Below are 17,418 nucleotides of genomic sequence, written 5' to 3'. Positions count from 1 at the left end.
TCTTGACAATTGACTGTCACAAAATTTGTTCACATTGTATTCAAAATCGCATATTGTAGTTGTAGCATATCCACAGGATGTTTCAGATTTATGACTTACAGTTCGTGCAAAACCAACTTGCACGAGACGCGTCACATTCACGGCCGGGAATGTCATATGCCTTTGCAACACTTCTAGACGCTACATTTTGATACAAAATTGAGCTACATCATCATGGCCTAATTCTATCAGTGAGCACTCTGTATCTCAGAACGATGTAACAAGCCCTACACCTAGTTCCTCCGCAAGTTCATCCCACAATGGAATGAGAGTCAATACAACAAGAAACACCGAAGCTATCAAGGCTGCCCTCCTCCATGTTCCGACATCGCTTACGTCGTTCAAGCATGGTTTCTCAGGTGTTCTATGAGACAAATCAGAAGGCTCAGATAAGTTAGTGTGTTTCTCTATACATCAATTTTGTCTTTGTGTAAACATGTATCTGAAACATCAATATGCCCCCCTTCTTACCTGACATATTAGCACGTACAGGCCCCAAGGAAGAGATAATGGTCCTCCAAGCTTAAAGAAACAAAAAATGGTCAAGGAACATCAGAGTTGGATGTAATCAAGTAATACCACTAAGGCACACATAAATGTAAAGAGGTCAGAAAACAATCTGGCTATGACTGCAATAGAAATTGTGAAGTGCAAGATGGACCGACTTACCACTCCTAGTCCAAGTAATGAGTATGTTGTGAGGCCAAATCCAAACAAAGCCTCCTTGCCGAAAGCCCCCTGTTGAATATATGAGTGGACTTAAAACACAACATTTGATAAAGCAGCTCAATATTTTAATGCTTAATATTCATGGAGTTCTGGACAAACCACAGCTAGGGACAAAGAGTTCAATGAAGGCTGCTGCCTAGTGCCTACAGAGCTTGAAAAACACGTACTGCAAAAACTTCATGCTCACATCAAATATATTTTTGGAAAGAATAATTTGATGAGATTTTTGGCTGCACAGTTGTTCTCGTGACACTGCAATCCAAACAACTACTAGAGACTATCATGACAGATAGCACGTCATGGCGGAGTTGAACATGAAAAGCGTCTGCAATACCCTAACATTGCTGCACTAACGAGCTTTTGAGTACACAAGCAACTAAGTGCTAAATGTAATTGTGACAGCATACACCTATAGTTAGACATTAGTCTACAGTTGTTCGCTTTTGTTATGAAATTGCAAGCCACATTATTTACTATTTAGAAACTTATCATCACAGGTTGAAGAAAAGCATATTCAGAAAACAGTGTTAGGCATAGGAAACATAACTGACAAGCTGAGTGAGGACCATCTCAACAGCTGGTACAGTGTGGTCATCGGACTTAATTTAATCAAATTTACTGGAATGTTTACCTGTAATGCTCTTCCACCATCAAGACATCCAACAGGAAGCATATTGAAGGCAGTAGTAGTTAAACCACACCTAAAGTTGCAATAACAATAAGAAAAGTAACACTTCTTTGGTTGAAGGAGTTCAGTTGTTTAGTGAACTCACCAGCCTGCGATCACAAGAGGATGGATCGAAACCGTGGCAGCGTGCATAGCTCTGTGAGTAAATATAAGTTCATTAGAAACAAAATTCCTGTCCAACCTTTGTTAAAACAGAATCAACCAGGTAGATTATTTCAAATCACACCACAGACCATGTCAGACTAATGTGCTCAGAAATTGTACTAAAGTAATTGTGCTAGAACAAGTGCCATTTTTATGTAAGTTGGTGGAGCGTATACATATAGTCCACAATGATGGTCTATTAGGACCCCATCACACAATTCAAAAGATATGTATAAGTTGGTGGCTGATTGATTTCCTCTTGGACTGATCTAGTGTGACAGCGAGGTAAAGGAAGTGGTGAGACTTTCCATGTGTTCTGAAATGGCACCTATAGGTCCCCAATAACAAGTGATTCATGGAAAATCTGCAGCAATGACAGACAGAACTGGGAAAAACCAAAACCTAATGACTAGCTTAGATTGAAAATGAATGAATTCAAAATATCAAGTACTAGATACCTGTATCCAAGTGTGGCTCTGCTAATAAGCCCAAGCAACAAGGAACCCTGGAATAAGTGGCTAGGTACTTCAACTAAATCATTTGCCCCAACAGGATTTGAAGAGAGTAGCAAGCCTACAAAGAACATTGAAAAGGAAAGTGCAGCTCCAGCCACAGGACCAGCCATTGATATGTCAAACATTGTCTTCTTATCTGGCAGAATGGATTTGAACTACAGAAGTAATAATAAAAATAAGAAAATATTCACGAAAATGGTATGAATTACGTATCAGTCATCTGTTCAATGCACACTCAGAAATGTAGATAAACTGGAATAGATTGTGCCAAAAATAAAGATTGATCACTCTCTTAGCAATGAAATTATAATGTGTTTCAATAAATTTAATTTTAATCAGTTAGATATAAATCAACCAGAGATATTTCGACAAAGCAGGTATACTACGATACACATTTGTAGGCTGTAGGTTCTCCGCTGTTAAATCAGTTAACACAGAAGAAAGCATTAAAATACACTGCCTTATCAAAGATATTGACTATCACGGCAATACGGCATGCAACTGATCAATATCTACATGTAAGAACGCAACAGCAGGCACATACAACTCCTAGAAACTCGAGTTGATATTATATCCTTTTAGAAATACTAACCTGAGTAATTGCACCAAAAGTTCCAAGCGTGAAGTTTGGAATGAAGAAAGGAATGCCCAGTTTCACATTTTTTGGAAATGCTGCTAAAAAGTGTCCAATTTCCTGCGTACATAATGGTGAAATATTAGGTAGAGTTAATTCAATCACCAAAAGAAGAGGTTACATGAAAAAGCAGTTCTAACACCATGTGCATTTTCATAAGATTAAAGGATCCCCAGGCCAAAGTTCAATTATTCACACATATGTTATTGATTTGATAGTTTGCTTCACATTATCATCAGTAAGACCAAGCAATATAACATCGAATCAGTTTGAGCTTTATATAAATAATTATATGCAAGAATGCTTTCAACTTTGGAACTAGTTGGACAATAATTCTAAATAAAGGCAATTCCTTAATCCAAGATAACTATAAAAGACTTTTAATTGGCAAATTGGAGAACATAAGGTTAATGAACATCGAACTGACCTAAAAGGTAAAATGTAATATATTGTTCAGATAACTTCTTTACACATTATAGAAAGAACTAATAAACAAATAGAAACTAATGGACAAACAGATGCTCAAAATATTAAGTGCATAATTACATGGAATATTTGGATAGCCAAGACGCCATAAGCCACCGGCAAAGCTGATTCCACAAATGGGAGTAAAAGTTGCAAATCAGGAGGGGGCCCGGTAGCATTTGGATCAGTAAAATATGAAACAATTTCTGGTGGAAGACTGCTAATCTGCATAAAGATTAAAGTGCATAAGCAACTTGAGATTGACCGGGATTATCATATAACAAAATATAACAGATGAAGAGTAAGATAAGCATGCCTTTGATGCGATTCCGAGCTCAACACAGGAGAACATAGTGAGAAGGAAGAGTAATAATGAAATGACGTATTGCCATAGGGTAGTCGGTCCAGGCTCAGAAACTTCCTTCCTAAGCAAACCAAAACTAACACGCGGTCCCCCACGTGGGTCATCCCCTTCTGAATTGGGTTCCTCCACCATAAAAAGATTGTATTTGTCACCAGTAAGTTCACGTAGTTGTCGTTGAAGTTTTGCAAAGATTTCCTCTCTTTTCCCACGGAGATTCCCAATGAAAAGAACTCCTTCACCAAGATCACCAAAAGGTTCTTCTTTGGTCAACCAGAATGTTGTGTAGCCAAACAGCTTTTCCTTAATTGCCTTGACATCAGCTGGATCAACCTTTTCCGGGCCTAGAAGTTCCAACAGTTTAACTGTATCGATATTATCAACACTAAAACTCAACAGTGGTGGCTCGCTTGATACACCAGGAGTCTGATCAAAGTAAAATGAAGCAGAACATGTTTGAGAAAAAAGAAGTATCCATGTGCATAATATTACTACCTATGAATATAAGGAAAGTGTCATATAAGACAAGACCAAAGAGACAAATTAACCCAATTATGGTTGTCAAAAGGCAATTCATGTCAAGGAAACAAGTTGAAGGTTGGTGACAACTGAGCTCAACACAATCACACTGATGCTCATTGGACCATACAGAAAACAACGAATAAAACATAGGTACACTCTTATGGTATAATCATTGTCAGATAGCGGAGCCACACAGCAAGATTCAATGTTTGGGTACAGTTTCATCCACCAACTCAACATGAAGGGCCAGAATAGTTTTCACTAGATACATAGCACTGTACTGTAACCATCAACCACCAGAGTCAGCATATTATGCTTCCCTCCCACTCAGTTAACTGTTGTCACACCTAAACTCCAAACATTCCATGCACACCCAAGGATCCATTAAAACTCCTGCAGCATAGCAGAGTGGAAGGGCACAAAACTTCTCTCAAAACCAACCCCTCTGCAGGATGGTCCTATGCACACCTAGCGACTGGTTTGGGTTAACCCAGAGTTACTATTTCCGGAATGCCAAGCATTATATGCTAGTACTATCATTCTCTAAGTTTCAGTCTCAGTTTCTACAGACTACAAATAGACAACTAATCAGCCACCAGGTCTCACAGTGTATGATACAATTCCATTTGAAGATCAACTATGAGCAGATGACAAATGATAATTAGCCCCTATCTCTAATCGTGTAACATCATTCCATTCCACAAAACTACAAAAGCTCTGGTCAGTAAATTGGCAAAGACATACCACTGAGGTCAATACAATGCCAAACCCACACGAAACTCTGGACCAATTAGAAGGCGTCCTACGGCCAGCTAACGCACCGCCCACAGCTAGCCCTCATTCCATTACCCCATCGAAATGCTTAACACCCCGCCTATAAGACCGATCGATCGAAATACTACCTCCGACTTAGAAAAGAAAAACAAATCATAAAGCATCCCTCGAGTGCTCCATTGCATTTCAAAAGGTTGATCGCGTGTGCATTTGAGAATAGTATGCCGAAATACACCGTAGCACCTTACCCCGGCCGATGAGGACGACGAAGAGAAGCTCCCCGACCGGCTCCGCTCGGACCCCAGCTCCTCCCCTGGGGCCGCGGCTGCCGAGGCCTCTTCTTCGCCCCGCTTCTCCCCCTCCTCCCCGCCGCCCCCGTCGGAGGAGAAGCACCGGAGCCGTTCGCACCGCCTCCCGGCTCTCCACCCCGCCGCCAGCCTCCATCCCAGGCACACGCCTCTCGAGCAGCCTGGGGCGGAGCTGGAGACGGAGGCCCGGAGCCTGGGGAGGCGGAGGCGGGAGGCGGTTAGGTGAACGAGCGGCGAGCTCGCGAGCGCGGCGGCCATCCCCAGCCTGGCGTGTGGCGCCGAGCAGCCCGCCGGTGCGGTGGTCGGAAGCGGGAGCGGTAGAGGGAGAGGGTGGTGGGGACTCTGGAGGGGAGGATAGGGTGCGCGACGCGGAGGATAGGTGCTTCCGCTGGATTTGGTTTGGAGTTTGGACCGACGTGGCCGCTAGTTTGGCGGCGACCAGGGATTGCATTATCGTTCGATAATCAACGATTATCGACTCATAATCGAAGCCGATTTTAGCGATAATCGCGATTATCATGATAATCGAAGCCAATATCAACGATAATCTGTATTGATTATCGCTACCGGGCTCCATTGATTATCGCTAAATATTTGGAGATGGATGTAAAAAATCTCAGGAGTTTCCTATCTATCTTGTGGAAGATACATAAGTTATCCATCTTTAAAAGCCCAATTTAACCCAATTAATATTTGTAAACTTTTGCAAATATATTCAATATTTTAATATAATTAATTCAACATTTTTCTTTTTATTAACCAGGTCCAACATCTAACAATCAAAATGTTGAAATTGTACATACGAAATGTTAAAATTGGAAGCCCGAAATGTTAAAATGTCGAACATCAACCGGACATTTTCTTCTCTGGCGAGGCGGTGAGGAGCAGGCATCGGCGCGCCCGACAGTGGTGTAGTGGCGGGGCGGGGCGGGGGTGACTCGCGGTTGTGGGACGGCGTGTGCAGCCGGCGGCTTTTTGGGAGAGTGAAAGTTAGTAAGAGAGAGGGGGACTAGAATTTGGGGTGAATCCAAGGGTTATGATTATTTGTACGAATATTAAATATTGGAAAGTGTGGAAGCTAATCGTTCTTTTCGTCTGGTTATGGTTGATGACTGATGTTGATTTATTGTGGGAGAAAAATACTGCTGATTGGTTAGTGGTTGGTAGTTTGTGGTGATTTGCTGTGAGAGAAAAGTACTCTGGCGAAGAGAGCGACCGGAAGATGGATAAAAATTTCATAAATCCCATAAGTCGGACGGCCGTGGCCCAGCTGCGGGCTCCACGAGCGGTCCAAAACGCGGAATTGGAGCCCACAGCCCGGCCCACACCGACGCGTGGGCCCATGCAACCTACTTTTCCTGAGTGGCCCACGGACATCGTCAGACGTCAGCACGCCTCGCGTCCGAATAAAGCGCATTTGCGCGGAGCATACGGTTCTTCCTTCACTGACATCTAGTCCCATATAGGGCGGGGCCTGCGGTCAGAGACGAGTGGGGACGCTCGGGCAGGCACGAGGGCACGAGGCCCGTGAGCGTCGTACGCTCACGTCGGCCAGCGGATACACCTCTTCCCGACGGGAGGACCCACATCGTCAGTGACTCGGGAGGCGATCCGCGCGTGAGGGTAACGCGAGCTCTCTCTGGGGAAGGGGGACGTCACGTCACGGCGCTCGCGCCCCGCGTCGGCTCCTTTTCGCACCCGTTCCCTCCCCACCCGCCCACCTGCCTCTCGCTCCGAAGCGGCGAAGCTTCTCCTCTCGCATCTGGCACCAGGAGGAGGGCCGCGGCGTGCGCAGCTCGCGCGCGCTGGGGGGCCACGGGGGGCGAGGGATCGGGGCCTGACCGCCTGAGACAAGGGTTTGGGAGGCGGAGATGTCGACGCCGGCGAGGAAGCGGCTGATGCGGGACTTCAAGCGGCTGCAGCAGGACCCGCCCGCCGGCATCAGCGGCGCGCCGCAAGACAACAACATCATGCTCTGGAACGCCGTCATATTCGGGTAAACAAGCCGTCTTTTTTTTCTGTGATTTTCGGTTAACTGGCTTAGGATCTAGTGAGGCTGCGCGTCGTTTGGTGGGCGTTTGTGCTAATTGTGCGTGCTCTTGATGTTTGTCTTGCAGGCCGGATGACACGCCGTGGGATGGAGGTGAGCCCATCTGATTTATTTTGCTTTTTTTTAGAGGAACAGGCATCTGATTTAGTTTGCTTCGATCTGTAGTTGCTCAAAAGCTAGAGTTTGCACTTTTGGTACTGCCCAATTTCGTTACTTGGTGATTGATTGACTGAAATTCTAATCCGGTAATTGTGCGCTATAGGTTCCATCTTTCTCGTTTGATTGGCGATTAGAGATGCCAATCAAACGAGAAAGATGGCAAATGCAACGAAATGCGAATATTCACCCCTGCAAGCTTAAGAGCAAGTTGCTTACTTTGGCGCCTCGTATCATTTGCATGCTTTCCTGATGTAGGAAACTTACAGCTGTGTCATCTCTTATTACCAAAAATTAAAGAGCTAGTTCTGTCATGCGTCTGTATTGTTCTTTAATGCTAAGAGCTGTCACAAGCTGGCGAAAGGGAAAGGTGTGTCTGATTGGCTTGAAGATTATTTAGTCAACTCTGTATATGTGCATTTTGGCCAATCATATTAGTACATCTCTATCCTTCATTATACAGCAATTAAAAGAACAAGATACATATAATTTGGGATTATAACTTGAGGAACTGAACTATTGACTCGCACAAGAGCTAATGAGAGCGACTTTAGCCTGCACCCTGCATCACCTGCTATTGCAAAGCATTGATAGCCTGGTTGAATGCTGAGTGTTGAGGTTGGTCTAGAAAATGGTTGGTTCAGCTCAAGAGAGTTATTTGCTAGCATTTCAGAACCTTCAGTACAGAAGTAAGAGAAACACTTTGTCATTTGTGCTTGATACATACATGAGAATCTTTGTCAGGAGTACTTTTGTGTTGCAACATAACACCATGTGATACATCAGAGCAGGGGACCCCTCCCTAGTGGAAGCCTCTATGTTGCTAAAAATGCCATTGGCCACATAATTACTTAATATTTCTACAACTGTTTTCATGTTAAATAATTAATTTGGGACAACTCATTGGTAACTGCAAACTGTTTCTGTCTGGAACCATTTAAGAGAACATCGGGCAAACATTAAGCTTCGGGCGTGCACTCTGTTGCCTGAACGTATTATGTGATTATGAATTTAGGATTATCGATTACAGCATCTTTCAATGTGTACCTTGATTTTGCTTTGTTAAGTAGCAATTGACTAAGATCAGTCCTTGGGACTTTTCCATGAGAACATGTTCCGTGTTGCCTCTTATTTACGAAGCGGAACAATCTGGCTGTGTTATGATTTTAATTGTAAATTCACTAAACATCTGATTATTTTACACTTGTAGGAACGTTTAAGCTGACACTGCAATTTACAGAAGATTACCCCAACAAGCCACCAACTGTTCGGTTTGTTTCGAGGATGTTTCACCCAAACAGTATGACTTTATATATTTTGTTCATCCATATTGTTGTCTTCAGAAATAACAAAATTATCCGCAGGTATTAAAGCCTTAATACATACACAACAAGTGGTTTAATGCCATCATTTGTTTTCCAGTCTATGCAGATGGAAGCATCTGCTTGGACATCCTACAAAACCAGTGGAGCCCTATATATGATGTTGCAGCAATATTGACCTCTATTCAGGTATCATTTATTTTCTCTCTCAACCTATCAGAGTTGAATTCTTTCATTTTGTCCTACCACTGCGATGCCTGTTGTGTTCCAGTGATTGATTATACTACTTGTGATTGCCAGTAGAATGCTCACACGATAGGTACTTGATTCATAGTTTCATACTGTTATCATCTGAATACATCCCTATGATTTTGGAGCATATCCTACTCTGTTTCCATCCATAATTTGTTGGAAGTTGATATTGTTGACCAAACCAGCTGTCTAGTTCCACATGAGCAACATGCCACCAATAGGTAGTTAGCAATGGAAATGTTTTCTAATGTTCTTGTATCATCGAAGTAGAGTCTTCTATGCATTCTGTGTCTGTTATCTTCATTTATATTGGTCCCACTTCTTCTAAAAAGTGGCCTTGGGCCATGGGTGATGCCTTACTGAACGTATCAAAATGCCATACTTATTTCCGTATGCTGTGCTTCCCTTTGCAGTCCCTTGCTGTGTGACCCAAACCCAAATTCTCCTGCTAACTCTGAAGCAGCCAGGATGTTCAGTGAGAACAAGCGAGAGTACAACCGCAAAGTTCGTGAGGTTGTGGAACAGAGCTGGACAGCCGACTAAGTTTCTATCCGCTTCATCAGATGGTGCAATAAGCATCTGCATTTCATACTTCGCTGGTCTGTATTATCCGCTTAACCGTTAAAAATCCTCGGTGGCTGTTGTGTCCTTGTGGTTCAGTCCCGCTGGTCTGTATTATCCGCTTAACCGTTAAAAATCCTCGGTGGCTGTTGTGTCCTTGTGGTTCAGTCCCTTGTTGTACTGCTGCCTGCTGCTTTCCCTGATGTAGTGGTGAACGGTCTCATGAACTCGGGTATTGATGGATATGCAAAAGCTATAGCTAAGCCAAGTTATTGCTAGGTTTGCAGAAGCCTCACACGTCTGTGACGCTGCAGGAAACGTCCGCTCACAAGTTTGTCCTGAGAAAGCTGTTCATCCTGTTCTTATGATAAATCATAGATGGTAGCTCTAGCAGCAGTTACATAAATGATCAGCGAGATTGAGAACGCTCAAGGCAATGCCTGCTTCATCATTAATAAGAGAACTCTCTACCCAGCGTCAAGTATAATCATTATTGTACTCCCATATAGAGAACTCTCAACGAAAGGCACATCATTATTTCTATTCTAAATAGCAAAACAATAAAGAAAAGGAAGCAAAAAAGAAAACGTTTATACACTGGCAAAACAAAAACAATGCACACTTGGTTGTTTGTGCACCATGGGTAGTTTTGAGGTGAGCACATCCTGGTGTGGTGGGCGTTTCAGCATTTCATCAGCTTCAGTTGCTGTAAGCTGGCTCAACGGATCCATCATCAGATCCAGTCTGCAGCATTCTCGTGTGGCTTCACAACTAGAACCAGGATGATCCTGACTCATAAGAGCTTTGCTGGAGAAGCACCCAGATCATCTGCTCAAGTTCAGCCGAGATGACCTGGTGACCCTGGACGACGACGACACCGGGCTCCCGGCGCCGCTGCTCCAGGCTTCCACCTCCCAGTCGTCCTGCACCTGGGCAGAGAACTGCAGGTTCCAGAGCACGTCCTCCACTGATGGCCGCTGCGCGGGCTCCTTGGCCAGGCACCTCTGGCAGATCTCCATGACAGTCCTCAATGACTCGTCTGAGCACCCCTTGCTCACCGCCGGGTCCGCGAAGCTCCTCCTTCTGACCCGGTCCTCGTCGGCGATTGCCCAGGCAAGCTGCATCACATTGATGTTCATTTAAGTGATCACAAGTTAGCATTGTCAGAAAAGAGACAAGTCATGAGACACACCAGTTCTTTCAGTATATCCACCTCATACATGGATGTGATGGTCTTCCCGGACACAACCTCAAGTAGGATCACCCCAAAATCGAAGATGTCGGCCTTATCGCTGTACATCGGACTGCAAAAAGAAAATAGTATGATTTGCCACATTGTTTGAAACTGCTGGGTATTGTAAGTGGCCATTCTGCTTGAGTACCTATCAGTTTGGAACTTGTTTCCCTTCTTGGATTGACAAAAAAACAAAGCAATGATCACTTGTTAGTCAGTATCAGATACCCAAAAAGTTGCTAGAAGTAGCTTGATGTCAAAGTGTTTTGCTTGTCTACCTCAGATTTCATGGCCTCTGCTAGGATTGGTATATTGTAGCTGCCGATTTTGGCAACATGATTCTGATCTAGAAGAATATTGGTGATCCTCAGATCATTTCCAACTATACCAGGTATGATCCCTCCGTGCAAGAACTGGATACCCTTGGCAATACCGATGGCAGCTGATATCCTTTGTGACCATGTGAGCTTGCATCCTTCAGTTCCTTCTGTTGAAATTCAGTTCAGAAAGCGATACAACATTCAGTGGCTGCATTCTCAGAGTAAGTGAAATCAATGCAAAGAGGAAAAGAACTTACGCGAGATCCTGCTCCTAAGGTTCCCGTTTTGCACGTACTCGAACACAATGTACAGCTGGGTCACAGTGGAATCGTCAAGATCATACTCAAAACAGTGTCCTAGAGCGCTGACCAAGTTTTGATGCCTGAGCCTAGAGATGGTATCAATGTGACGGTTTAAGCTTTGGGTAGTCTGGCTCCTCTTGATCTTCAGGGTCCTGATCGTCACTGGGGTGCCATTCCCTAACCTTCCTCGGTACATCTGACAGTAAAGCAAGATGCATTTACACAAATGTGCTTCCATGGTATTCCAAATGAAAACATGATGGTCACGTATTCAGGTAAGCTGATAAACATAATTGCAACAGGACACAGAGTAAACTGCATACATCAGATGTTCCGGTTCTTAGCTGACAGTGAATTGGGCAACACATCATACCTCGCCAAGAGAGTCTTGTCCCACTAGGTAAGAGTTTTCAAAGTTGTTAGTTGCGGCTTCAAGCTCCACCAAAGAAAATGATCTGTATGATGGGATCCCCAGAGCTCCCAGCTTCACCGTCTGCGATATGTATCCTTTTTATTTCAAATCCCCAGAGAAAAACTAAAGTTAGTGATTTCAACAGAATGAAATGTTAAAGAAGCAATTCTATGCCAGCACAGCTTGAGATCATACGTGCTTCAGCGAGCAGCTTGGAAGGGTACCCAGTCGAAGAACTGTCTTCCTCTGAAGTTGCCAGAGTCCTTGCCTTTGAACCACCTTTCATGGCCGCCTTCCTCACGCCGAGGAAGACAATGAAACCGACAACTGAAACGACGACAAGGACCGCCATCACAATGCCGGCGACGAAGCCTGCGTGCCTGGCAATGTTCTTCTTCTCCTTGCCGGGCACTATGCCCACGGCCAAGGCTTGGTTCTGACAGAACGGTGAGGGGCGTTGTGAGCCATCACTGTCGTCCAAGCAGTTGGTCGAGTCGAGCACCACCATGCCTGGCTTCCTGTCCGGTGATCTCAAGCAGAATGGTATGCTTCCCATGAGGAGATTCAACGACAGGTCGACGAACTGGAGGTTGTCGCCGCACGGCGTCTTGTCGGACAGCGTGCCGGTGAACCTGTTCCCGGCGATGCTGAGGTACCGGATGGACGGCAGGGACAGCAGCGCCGGCGTGAACGGGCCAACGAACCGGTTCCAGGACACGTCCAGCCGCTCCAGCAGGTAGAACGAGCCCAGCGCTTCCGGGAGGCCGCCGCCGAACCTGTTCCGGCTCAGCACCGCGGTGACCACCTTCCTCCCGAGCTTAGGGAATGCTGGTCCGAGCGAGTTGCCGCCGACGTCGATCACCTGGAGGTTGGTCAGGCGGCTCATGTCCGGCAGGTTCCCGGACAGGTTGTTCGACGCGAGCACGAGCGACCTCAGCGACGGCATGCTCCCGACGGACTCCGGCACGGCGCCTTGGAGCGTGTTGTTCCGCAGGCTCAGCACGGCCATCGACGGCAGCGCGCCGATCCACGCCGGCAGCTCGCCGCCCAGTAAGTTGTCATCGAGGACCAGCGTCTGGAGGCCGGCGAGCCGCGACATGCCCCTCGGGATGTCGCCGTAGAGGAAGTTTCCGCTGACATTGACGATCTCCAGCGCCGCCAGCCGGCCGAGCTTCCCTGGCAGGGGCCCCCAGAGGCCGATGCTGGACAGCGTGAGCACCTTGAGGTCGGGGAGCCTGGACAGCGTCGTGACCAATGCGCCGACGGAGAAGTTCCTGGGCAGCGGCGGGGAGCCCGCGGCGGCGGCGATGTGGAGCTGCGTCACGGTGTCCCCGTAGCACAAGACGGCGGCCGAGCCCGTAGGGCCCATGAAGCCGCCGGCGCCGCCGCAGAAGTCGGTGCTGTGGCGCCAGTGGCTGAGCATTGGAGGGTCGTTCAGGAGCTGTTGGATCTTGATCAGAGTCCATACCTGCGAAGGCTGGAGCTGTGTGGTCTCCGGGAGCAACGCAAGAAACACCGAGAAGAAGATAAGCAGGAGATGTCCCGGCCTCGCCATTGGAGACGATTCCACGACACTGTGTGGTTACTGCTTCACTCTGCTCTTTGCCTAATCGTGGATCGGTTTCTCCTTCTGACCAAGAACAGTAACAGCATCAGTAGAATGAATAACCAAACGTGGATAAATAGGTGGAGAAAACATCATCAGGAAGCAAAACTAATGAGCTCATCTCCCCTTGATCAGCTGCCACCAGAGATGCCGCACTAAAGTCCAGACTTCAGAGGTTTAAAGGTAAGGATCGATGCAATGAAAAAGAAAGGTTGAGCAAAGCTGCTTGGAAGTCGAGACAGCTATCGGACACCAGAAAACAGTGAGCAGAGTGGAGTCCAAATTTCTAAGGAGAACCTGGGCACCTGGCTAGCAAGTAAACTAGCACTAGCAGCTCCTCCCATGCCTGGCCAACAAAGCACTGAAACAGAAACCAATGAACCCTGCCGCTACCCGTTGCAAGAATCCCACATAATACTCGCTACCACATGGCGCCGAGATTACTACTAGCGCTTCACAAGAAACCCGTGAGCGAACTGAGTATCACCTTGCACTTGCAGTCGCCGAAGCAGCAATGAAGGGGGCAGGAAAACCTTCTTCAGAGCTCAGATCAATGGTGAAGGCATCAGAACAGCGGGTGGATAAACAGCAGGTGGAGCTTCGTGTTTCTTGCGCCGCTTGCCGGTGTTCCGTGGCATTGCACCGCTCGGAGCTCACTCAAGTACTAGTAGTGCGGCAGCGTTGTGCATCACGGGGGTGGCAGAGGAAAGAGGCGACTGGAGCAACGGACAGGTGGTGTCTCCAAAGGCTGAGCTGGACATGGGGGAGCAGCAGCAGGCAACGGACAAGGATCCAGTAGTGCGTGCTAGTGCTTTCTCTCTCAGACACACAAGAAAGATACACTATCACTCTCTTTATATTAGCAAATAAAATAAATAATAAAGTCCAATCAGATGGTGTGATGCTTCACTGCTTTCTTGGGATTAGATTCGACTTCTTTCTTAATTCGTGCTTGTTCAATTATAGGCAGTGTACCGCAGTAGGATACTGTGCTGCTTTGGTATGGTCGTTGCAAGTATATATGCTATTTTTTCTAGTAAACTTTTGTGAAGGCTGAACATTGTAGAGTTAGCCTGGCAGCCTTTTCACTTTGACAGGTGATGTTTGCCTGTCTGGCTTTGCCAAGGTTAGGATCACAATGATCTCTTCTTCAAAAAGGATTACAATGATCAATCCGTTAAAACCAAAAAAAGATCTATAGATTCCGTGCAATGATCAATCTCGCAAACGTCTTTCTTTTCACTGATAAGCCAGGGAGTCCTGAAGAACAGTGGTACTACCAGCACCAGATGTTACGACCGACATGGTGCCATTATTGCACGGTAAGCCACCATGCTTTCCTCAGCTATATCATGAGCACGCCCTTTATTTTCTTTTCCTCGTGCTTTTTCCATCTTTTCTTCGATTTCCTCGGCACTTTTACCCCAGGAGCTGCCGACCTGATGCTGCTTTGGCTAAAGCGACGGGCGAGGGCCAAGACCAAAAGCGTCGCCCGCATTCATGTTCTGCGAGGATGAGGATGCAGGGGAGAAGGGTTCCCCTGAAAACACACACACACACAGACTGCACAGGTAATGTGCAGCTGCACTGAAAACATTTTCATCCGTGCAAAAGTGCAGATCGCCCTGAAATCATGAATCCTTGATGTTTGTGAGATTTTTGTGAAGGTGAATTGAATCCCATACGAAATCAATGCTTGCCATGGCATCGTCCAACTAACTTGGGCCCTAGAGGTAGAACCGTAGAAGAAGTCCCTGCTTGGACAGCACAAGAAACTTTTTCCTCGTCACTTCGTCAGAGAGGATGCCAGATCATGGTGGGCTGAACAAACTGGTTATGTGCGTGGAAATTCCGTCAGCTTCATAGCGGAACTATGGTCCTTGCCGTGGAGCAACGTGGTGATGTGCATGTGCCCGTGTTTAATCTATACGCGACAGATCCGAGTGAAAAATAGTAGGATTTACATTTTTCGACATGAAAACACACGGTATATCCTACAAGAACCAAGCTGTACCATTTAATTTCGTTTAGAACAAAAGTTGTAATATTTAGTGTATACTCCATTCGTCCCAAATTATTAGTTATTTGGAAAAATTAGATTTGTATCATTAAAAGATATCAAAATTAGATATATACCATCATGACTCACATGTCATTAACTCCTGTGAACCCCACATGTCAGTGAGATAACGATGATATATAGTTGTTTTGGTTTTCTAGAAGTACAAATTTTACTATGCATCGAGACATTATATATATCTGGGTGTATAGCAAAATCATGCATCTAGAAAAACTAAAACGACTAATGATTTGGAACGAAAGTAGCATATGCTAACAGTTCTCCAAGAACAAAGAAAAGAAAAGGAGATGCCAGCCAAATTGACTAACATTTGCATAGAAACCAGAACTGCCTTTTACCAATTTTAGGCATTAAAAGCACACCGCATGGCCTACAAACTGCAGGGGAAAATAAAAGAGAGAGCATCAGTGCATCACCGTGTACCTTCTCATAAACCAAACAAGTGTTTCCCTGTTGAAACAGTAATTTACACCCAATCAAGGAAAAAAAAATCTTTGCGATGCACGCAAGCAAGAGAACCGAGCCTGTTCACCCACGTGTGGTTGAGTGAGTGAGGAGACTGACGATTCGAAGAGTGCGTGCTGGCTTGTCGAGACGTACGTGACCGACCGGGCGAGTCCATCGCCATGGATCGGGCGCACGTACTACTAGCGCCATTACTGACGCCGGTGTCAGGTCCGGTTGGTGGCGACCCGCCTGGCGCTATTACTCCGCCGGTGATGGAGCCCGGAGGAGGCCGCCCAGCCGGCCGCCGTGAGCTTTCGTAGCATCCAAGGATCAGAAGTGGATCACCCCCTCGACGCCGGGGCGCCCGCGGCCGTGAACGCCATGGCCATCCTGGCACGGCGTTCCCGGGAGCACGGAGTAAATCCCGCCGCAACCGCCCTCGTACGCCCGCCCCGACATGGCCATCAAGGGCGGCACGGCCTCCAGATCCGACTCCGGCGAGATGGCCAGCACGGCGTCGCCCGATGGCCGCGTGTTGCCCTCCAGATCGCAGCCCTTGAACGATCACATGGCGTGATGGGGTAGGCTAAGGACCAGGGCCTGGGCGGCTGATTGCCTGGCTTGGGTTTTACTGCCGTCGTACGAAGGCGTTGGCGAATTCAGAGCTCCAGGACACGGTACAGTACTCCAGGTACGGGCCAGTTTTGCATTGTGCATCTGGTTTCTGGTTTCAGTAGCAGGCTAGCAGCACTACACATCAAACATAGAGTGTAGAAGAAGGTACTGCACTGACGAAAACAATGGCAAGGTTTTAAGCTCTAAGGCTGTGTTTAGATGGTGAAAATTTTTGGATTTTAGCACATTTCGTTGTTATTTGACAATTAATGTTCAATTATATATTAATTAGCGTCATTAGATTAATCTCGTATGAATCAGTTAGATTGTGTAATTAGTTATTTTTTCAACTATATTTAATATTCTATGCATGTGATCGAATATTTAATAGGGTAAAGTCCATTTTTGGACCCTATACTTGTCATGGTTGTCTAATTTACGACCTACAACTACAAAACCGGACAAATAACACCTCCAATTGTGCAAAACCGGACATAACACAACCCTGAGTGGTTTTGGGATGGTTTTCGCTGACGTGGCACTGTGGGACCCACATGTCAGCACTGACAGGTGGTCCCACCCCTCCTCTTCTCCCGGCCCCCTCTCTCTCAACTCTCCCTCGCCACCGCCGTCGCTCTCTTCCAATCGAGCGCCGCCTCCGCCTCCTCTGCACCTCCTACGCCGCCGCCGCACCAATGCCGGCCACGGAGGCCACCTCCTCCTCCTCCGCCGATGTGGCACCAATGCCGGGCACGGAGGCCGCCTCCTCTTCCACCTCCTCCTCCGCTACCCCGACGCCGGCCACGGAGGCCACCTCCTCCTCCGCCGCTGTGGCACCGATGCCGGGCACGGAGGCCGCCTCGTCTTCCTCCTCCTCCGCCG

General features: G+C 46.5%; 3 protein-coding genes across 7 annotated transcripts; 1 reads left to right on the top strand and 2 right to left on the bottom strand.

Annotated features, from left to right (window-relative positions):
* Positions 1–9: 9 nt before the first annotated feature.
* Positions 10–5,588, bottom strand: LOC120691109 (probable zinc metalloprotease EGY1, chloroplastic). The gene is made up of 10 exons (XM_039974079.1): positions 5,120–5,588; positions 3,531–4,001; positions 3,296–3,439; positions 2,708–2,809; positions 2,059–2,270; positions 1,542–1,592; positions 1,400–1,469; positions 709–777; positions 511–561; positions 10–403 (listed from the first exon to the last, which is right to left on the bottom strand). Exons 1-10 carry the CDS (start codon positions 5,435–5,437, stop codon positions 395–397), a joined length of 1,497 nt encoding a protein of 498 aa, XP_039830013.1. The 5' UTR covers positions 5,438–5,588; the 3' UTR covers positions 10–394.
* A 1,160-nt stretch (positions 5,589–6,748) lies between these two features.
* On the top strand, positions 6,749–9,798 carry LOC120687723 (ubiquitin-conjugating enzyme E2 2). 2 transcript variants are annotated; one of them, XM_039969755.1, is made up of 6 exons: positions 6,750–7,175; positions 7,297–7,322; positions 8,596–8,685; positions 8,808–8,896; positions 9,373–9,558; positions 9,628–9,798. In XM_039969755.1, exons 1-5 carry the CDS (start codon positions 7,051–7,053, stop codon positions 9,385–9,387), a joined length of 345 nt encoding a protein of 114 aa, XP_039825689.1. In that variant the 5' UTR covers positions 6,750–7,050; the 3' UTR covers positions 9,388–9,558; positions 9,628–9,798. The 2 variants fall into 2 exon arrangements, with proteins under 2 accessions (XP_039825690.1, XP_039825689.1); XM_039969756.1 differs by lacking the exon at positions 9,628–9,798 and having other exon boundaries at positions 6,749–7,175; positions 8,808–8,897; positions 9,375–9,618.
* Positions 9,799–9,971: 173 nt separating this feature from the next.
* LOC120687722 (probable inactive leucine-rich repeat receptor-like protein kinase At3g03770) lies at positions 9,972–14,227 on the bottom strand. Of its 4 annotated transcripts, none has more exons than XM_039969751.1 (8): positions 13,882–14,226; positions 11,984–13,418; positions 11,750–11,883; positions 11,332–11,572; positions 11,033–11,241; positions 10,903–10,928; positions 10,713–10,824; positions 9,972–10,638 (listed from the first exon to the last, which is right to left on the bottom strand). In XM_039969751.1, exons 2-8 carry the CDS (start codon positions 13,341–13,343, stop codon positions 10,345–10,347), a joined length of 2,376 nt encoding a protein of 791 aa, XP_039825685.1. In that variant the 5' UTR covers positions 13,344–13,418; positions 13,882–14,226; the 3' UTR covers positions 9,972–10,344. The 4 variants fall into 4 exon arrangements, with proteins under 4 accessions (XP_039825685.1, XP_039825686.1, XP_039825687.1 ...); XM_039969752.1 differs by having other exon boundaries at positions 10,903–10,925; XM_039969753.1 differs by having other exon boundaries at positions 9,976–10,638; positions 10,734–10,824; positions 13,882–14,227.
* Between the last annotated feature and the right edge of the window lie 3,191 nt (positions 14,228–17,418).

Source organism: Panicum virgatum, chromosome 9N (assembly GCF_016808335.1).
Source record: "Panicum virgatum strain AP13 chromosome 9N, P.virgatum_v5, whole genome shotgun sequence".
NCBI classification, from domain to species: Eukaryota; Viridiplantae; Streptophyta; class Magnoliopsida; order Poales; family Poaceae; genus Panicum; species Panicum virgatum.
This window is presented reverse-complemented; position numbering and strand designations above follow the sequence as displayed.

What these genes read in the sequence shown, in the direction of transcription:
- LOC120691109 (XM_039974079.1), bottom strand. Translation starts at nt 5,437, where the DNA reads ATGGCCGCCGCGCTCGCGAGCTCGCCGCTCGTTCACCTAACCGCCTCC. An exon ending in AGAGCCACACTTGGATACAG is followed by an intron (nt 1,593 to 2,058) that starts GTATCTAGTACT and finishes ATTTACTCACAG; the next exon opens with AGCTATGCACGCTGCCACGG. An exon ending in CATTACTTGGACTAGGAGTG is followed by an intron (nt 562 to 708) that starts GTAAGTCGGTCC and finishes TGTTTCTTTAAG; the next exon opens with CTTGGAGGACCATTATCTCT.
- LOC120687723 (XM_039969756.1), top strand. Translation starts at nt 7,051, where the DNA reads ATGTCGACGCCGGCGAGGAAGCGGCTGATGCGGGACTTCAAGCGGCTG. An exon ending in GAGGATGTTTCACCCAAACA is followed by an intron (nt 8,686 to 8,807) that starts GTATGACTTTAT and finishes TTTGTTTTCCAG; the next exon opens with TCTATGCAGATGGAAGCATC. An exon ending in AATATTGACCTCTATTCAGG is followed by an intron (nt 8,898 to 9,374) that starts TATCATTTATTT and finishes CCCTTTGCAGTC; the next exon opens with CCTTGCTGTGTGACCCAAAC.
- LOC120687722 (XM_039969751.1), bottom strand. Translation starts at nt 13,343, where the DNA reads ATGGCGAGGCCGGGACATCTCCTGCTTATCTTCTTCTCGGTGTTTCTT. An exon ending in CAAGCTGCTCGCTGAAGCAC is followed by an intron (nt 11,884 to 11,983) that starts GTATGATCTCAA and finishes TGAAATAAAAAG; the next exon opens with GATACATATCGCAGACGGTG. An exon ending in GACAAGACTCTCTTGGCGAG is followed by an intron (nt 11,573 to 11,749) that starts GTATGATGTGTT and finishes CTTTACTGTCAG; the next exon opens with ATGTACCGAGGAAGGTTAGG.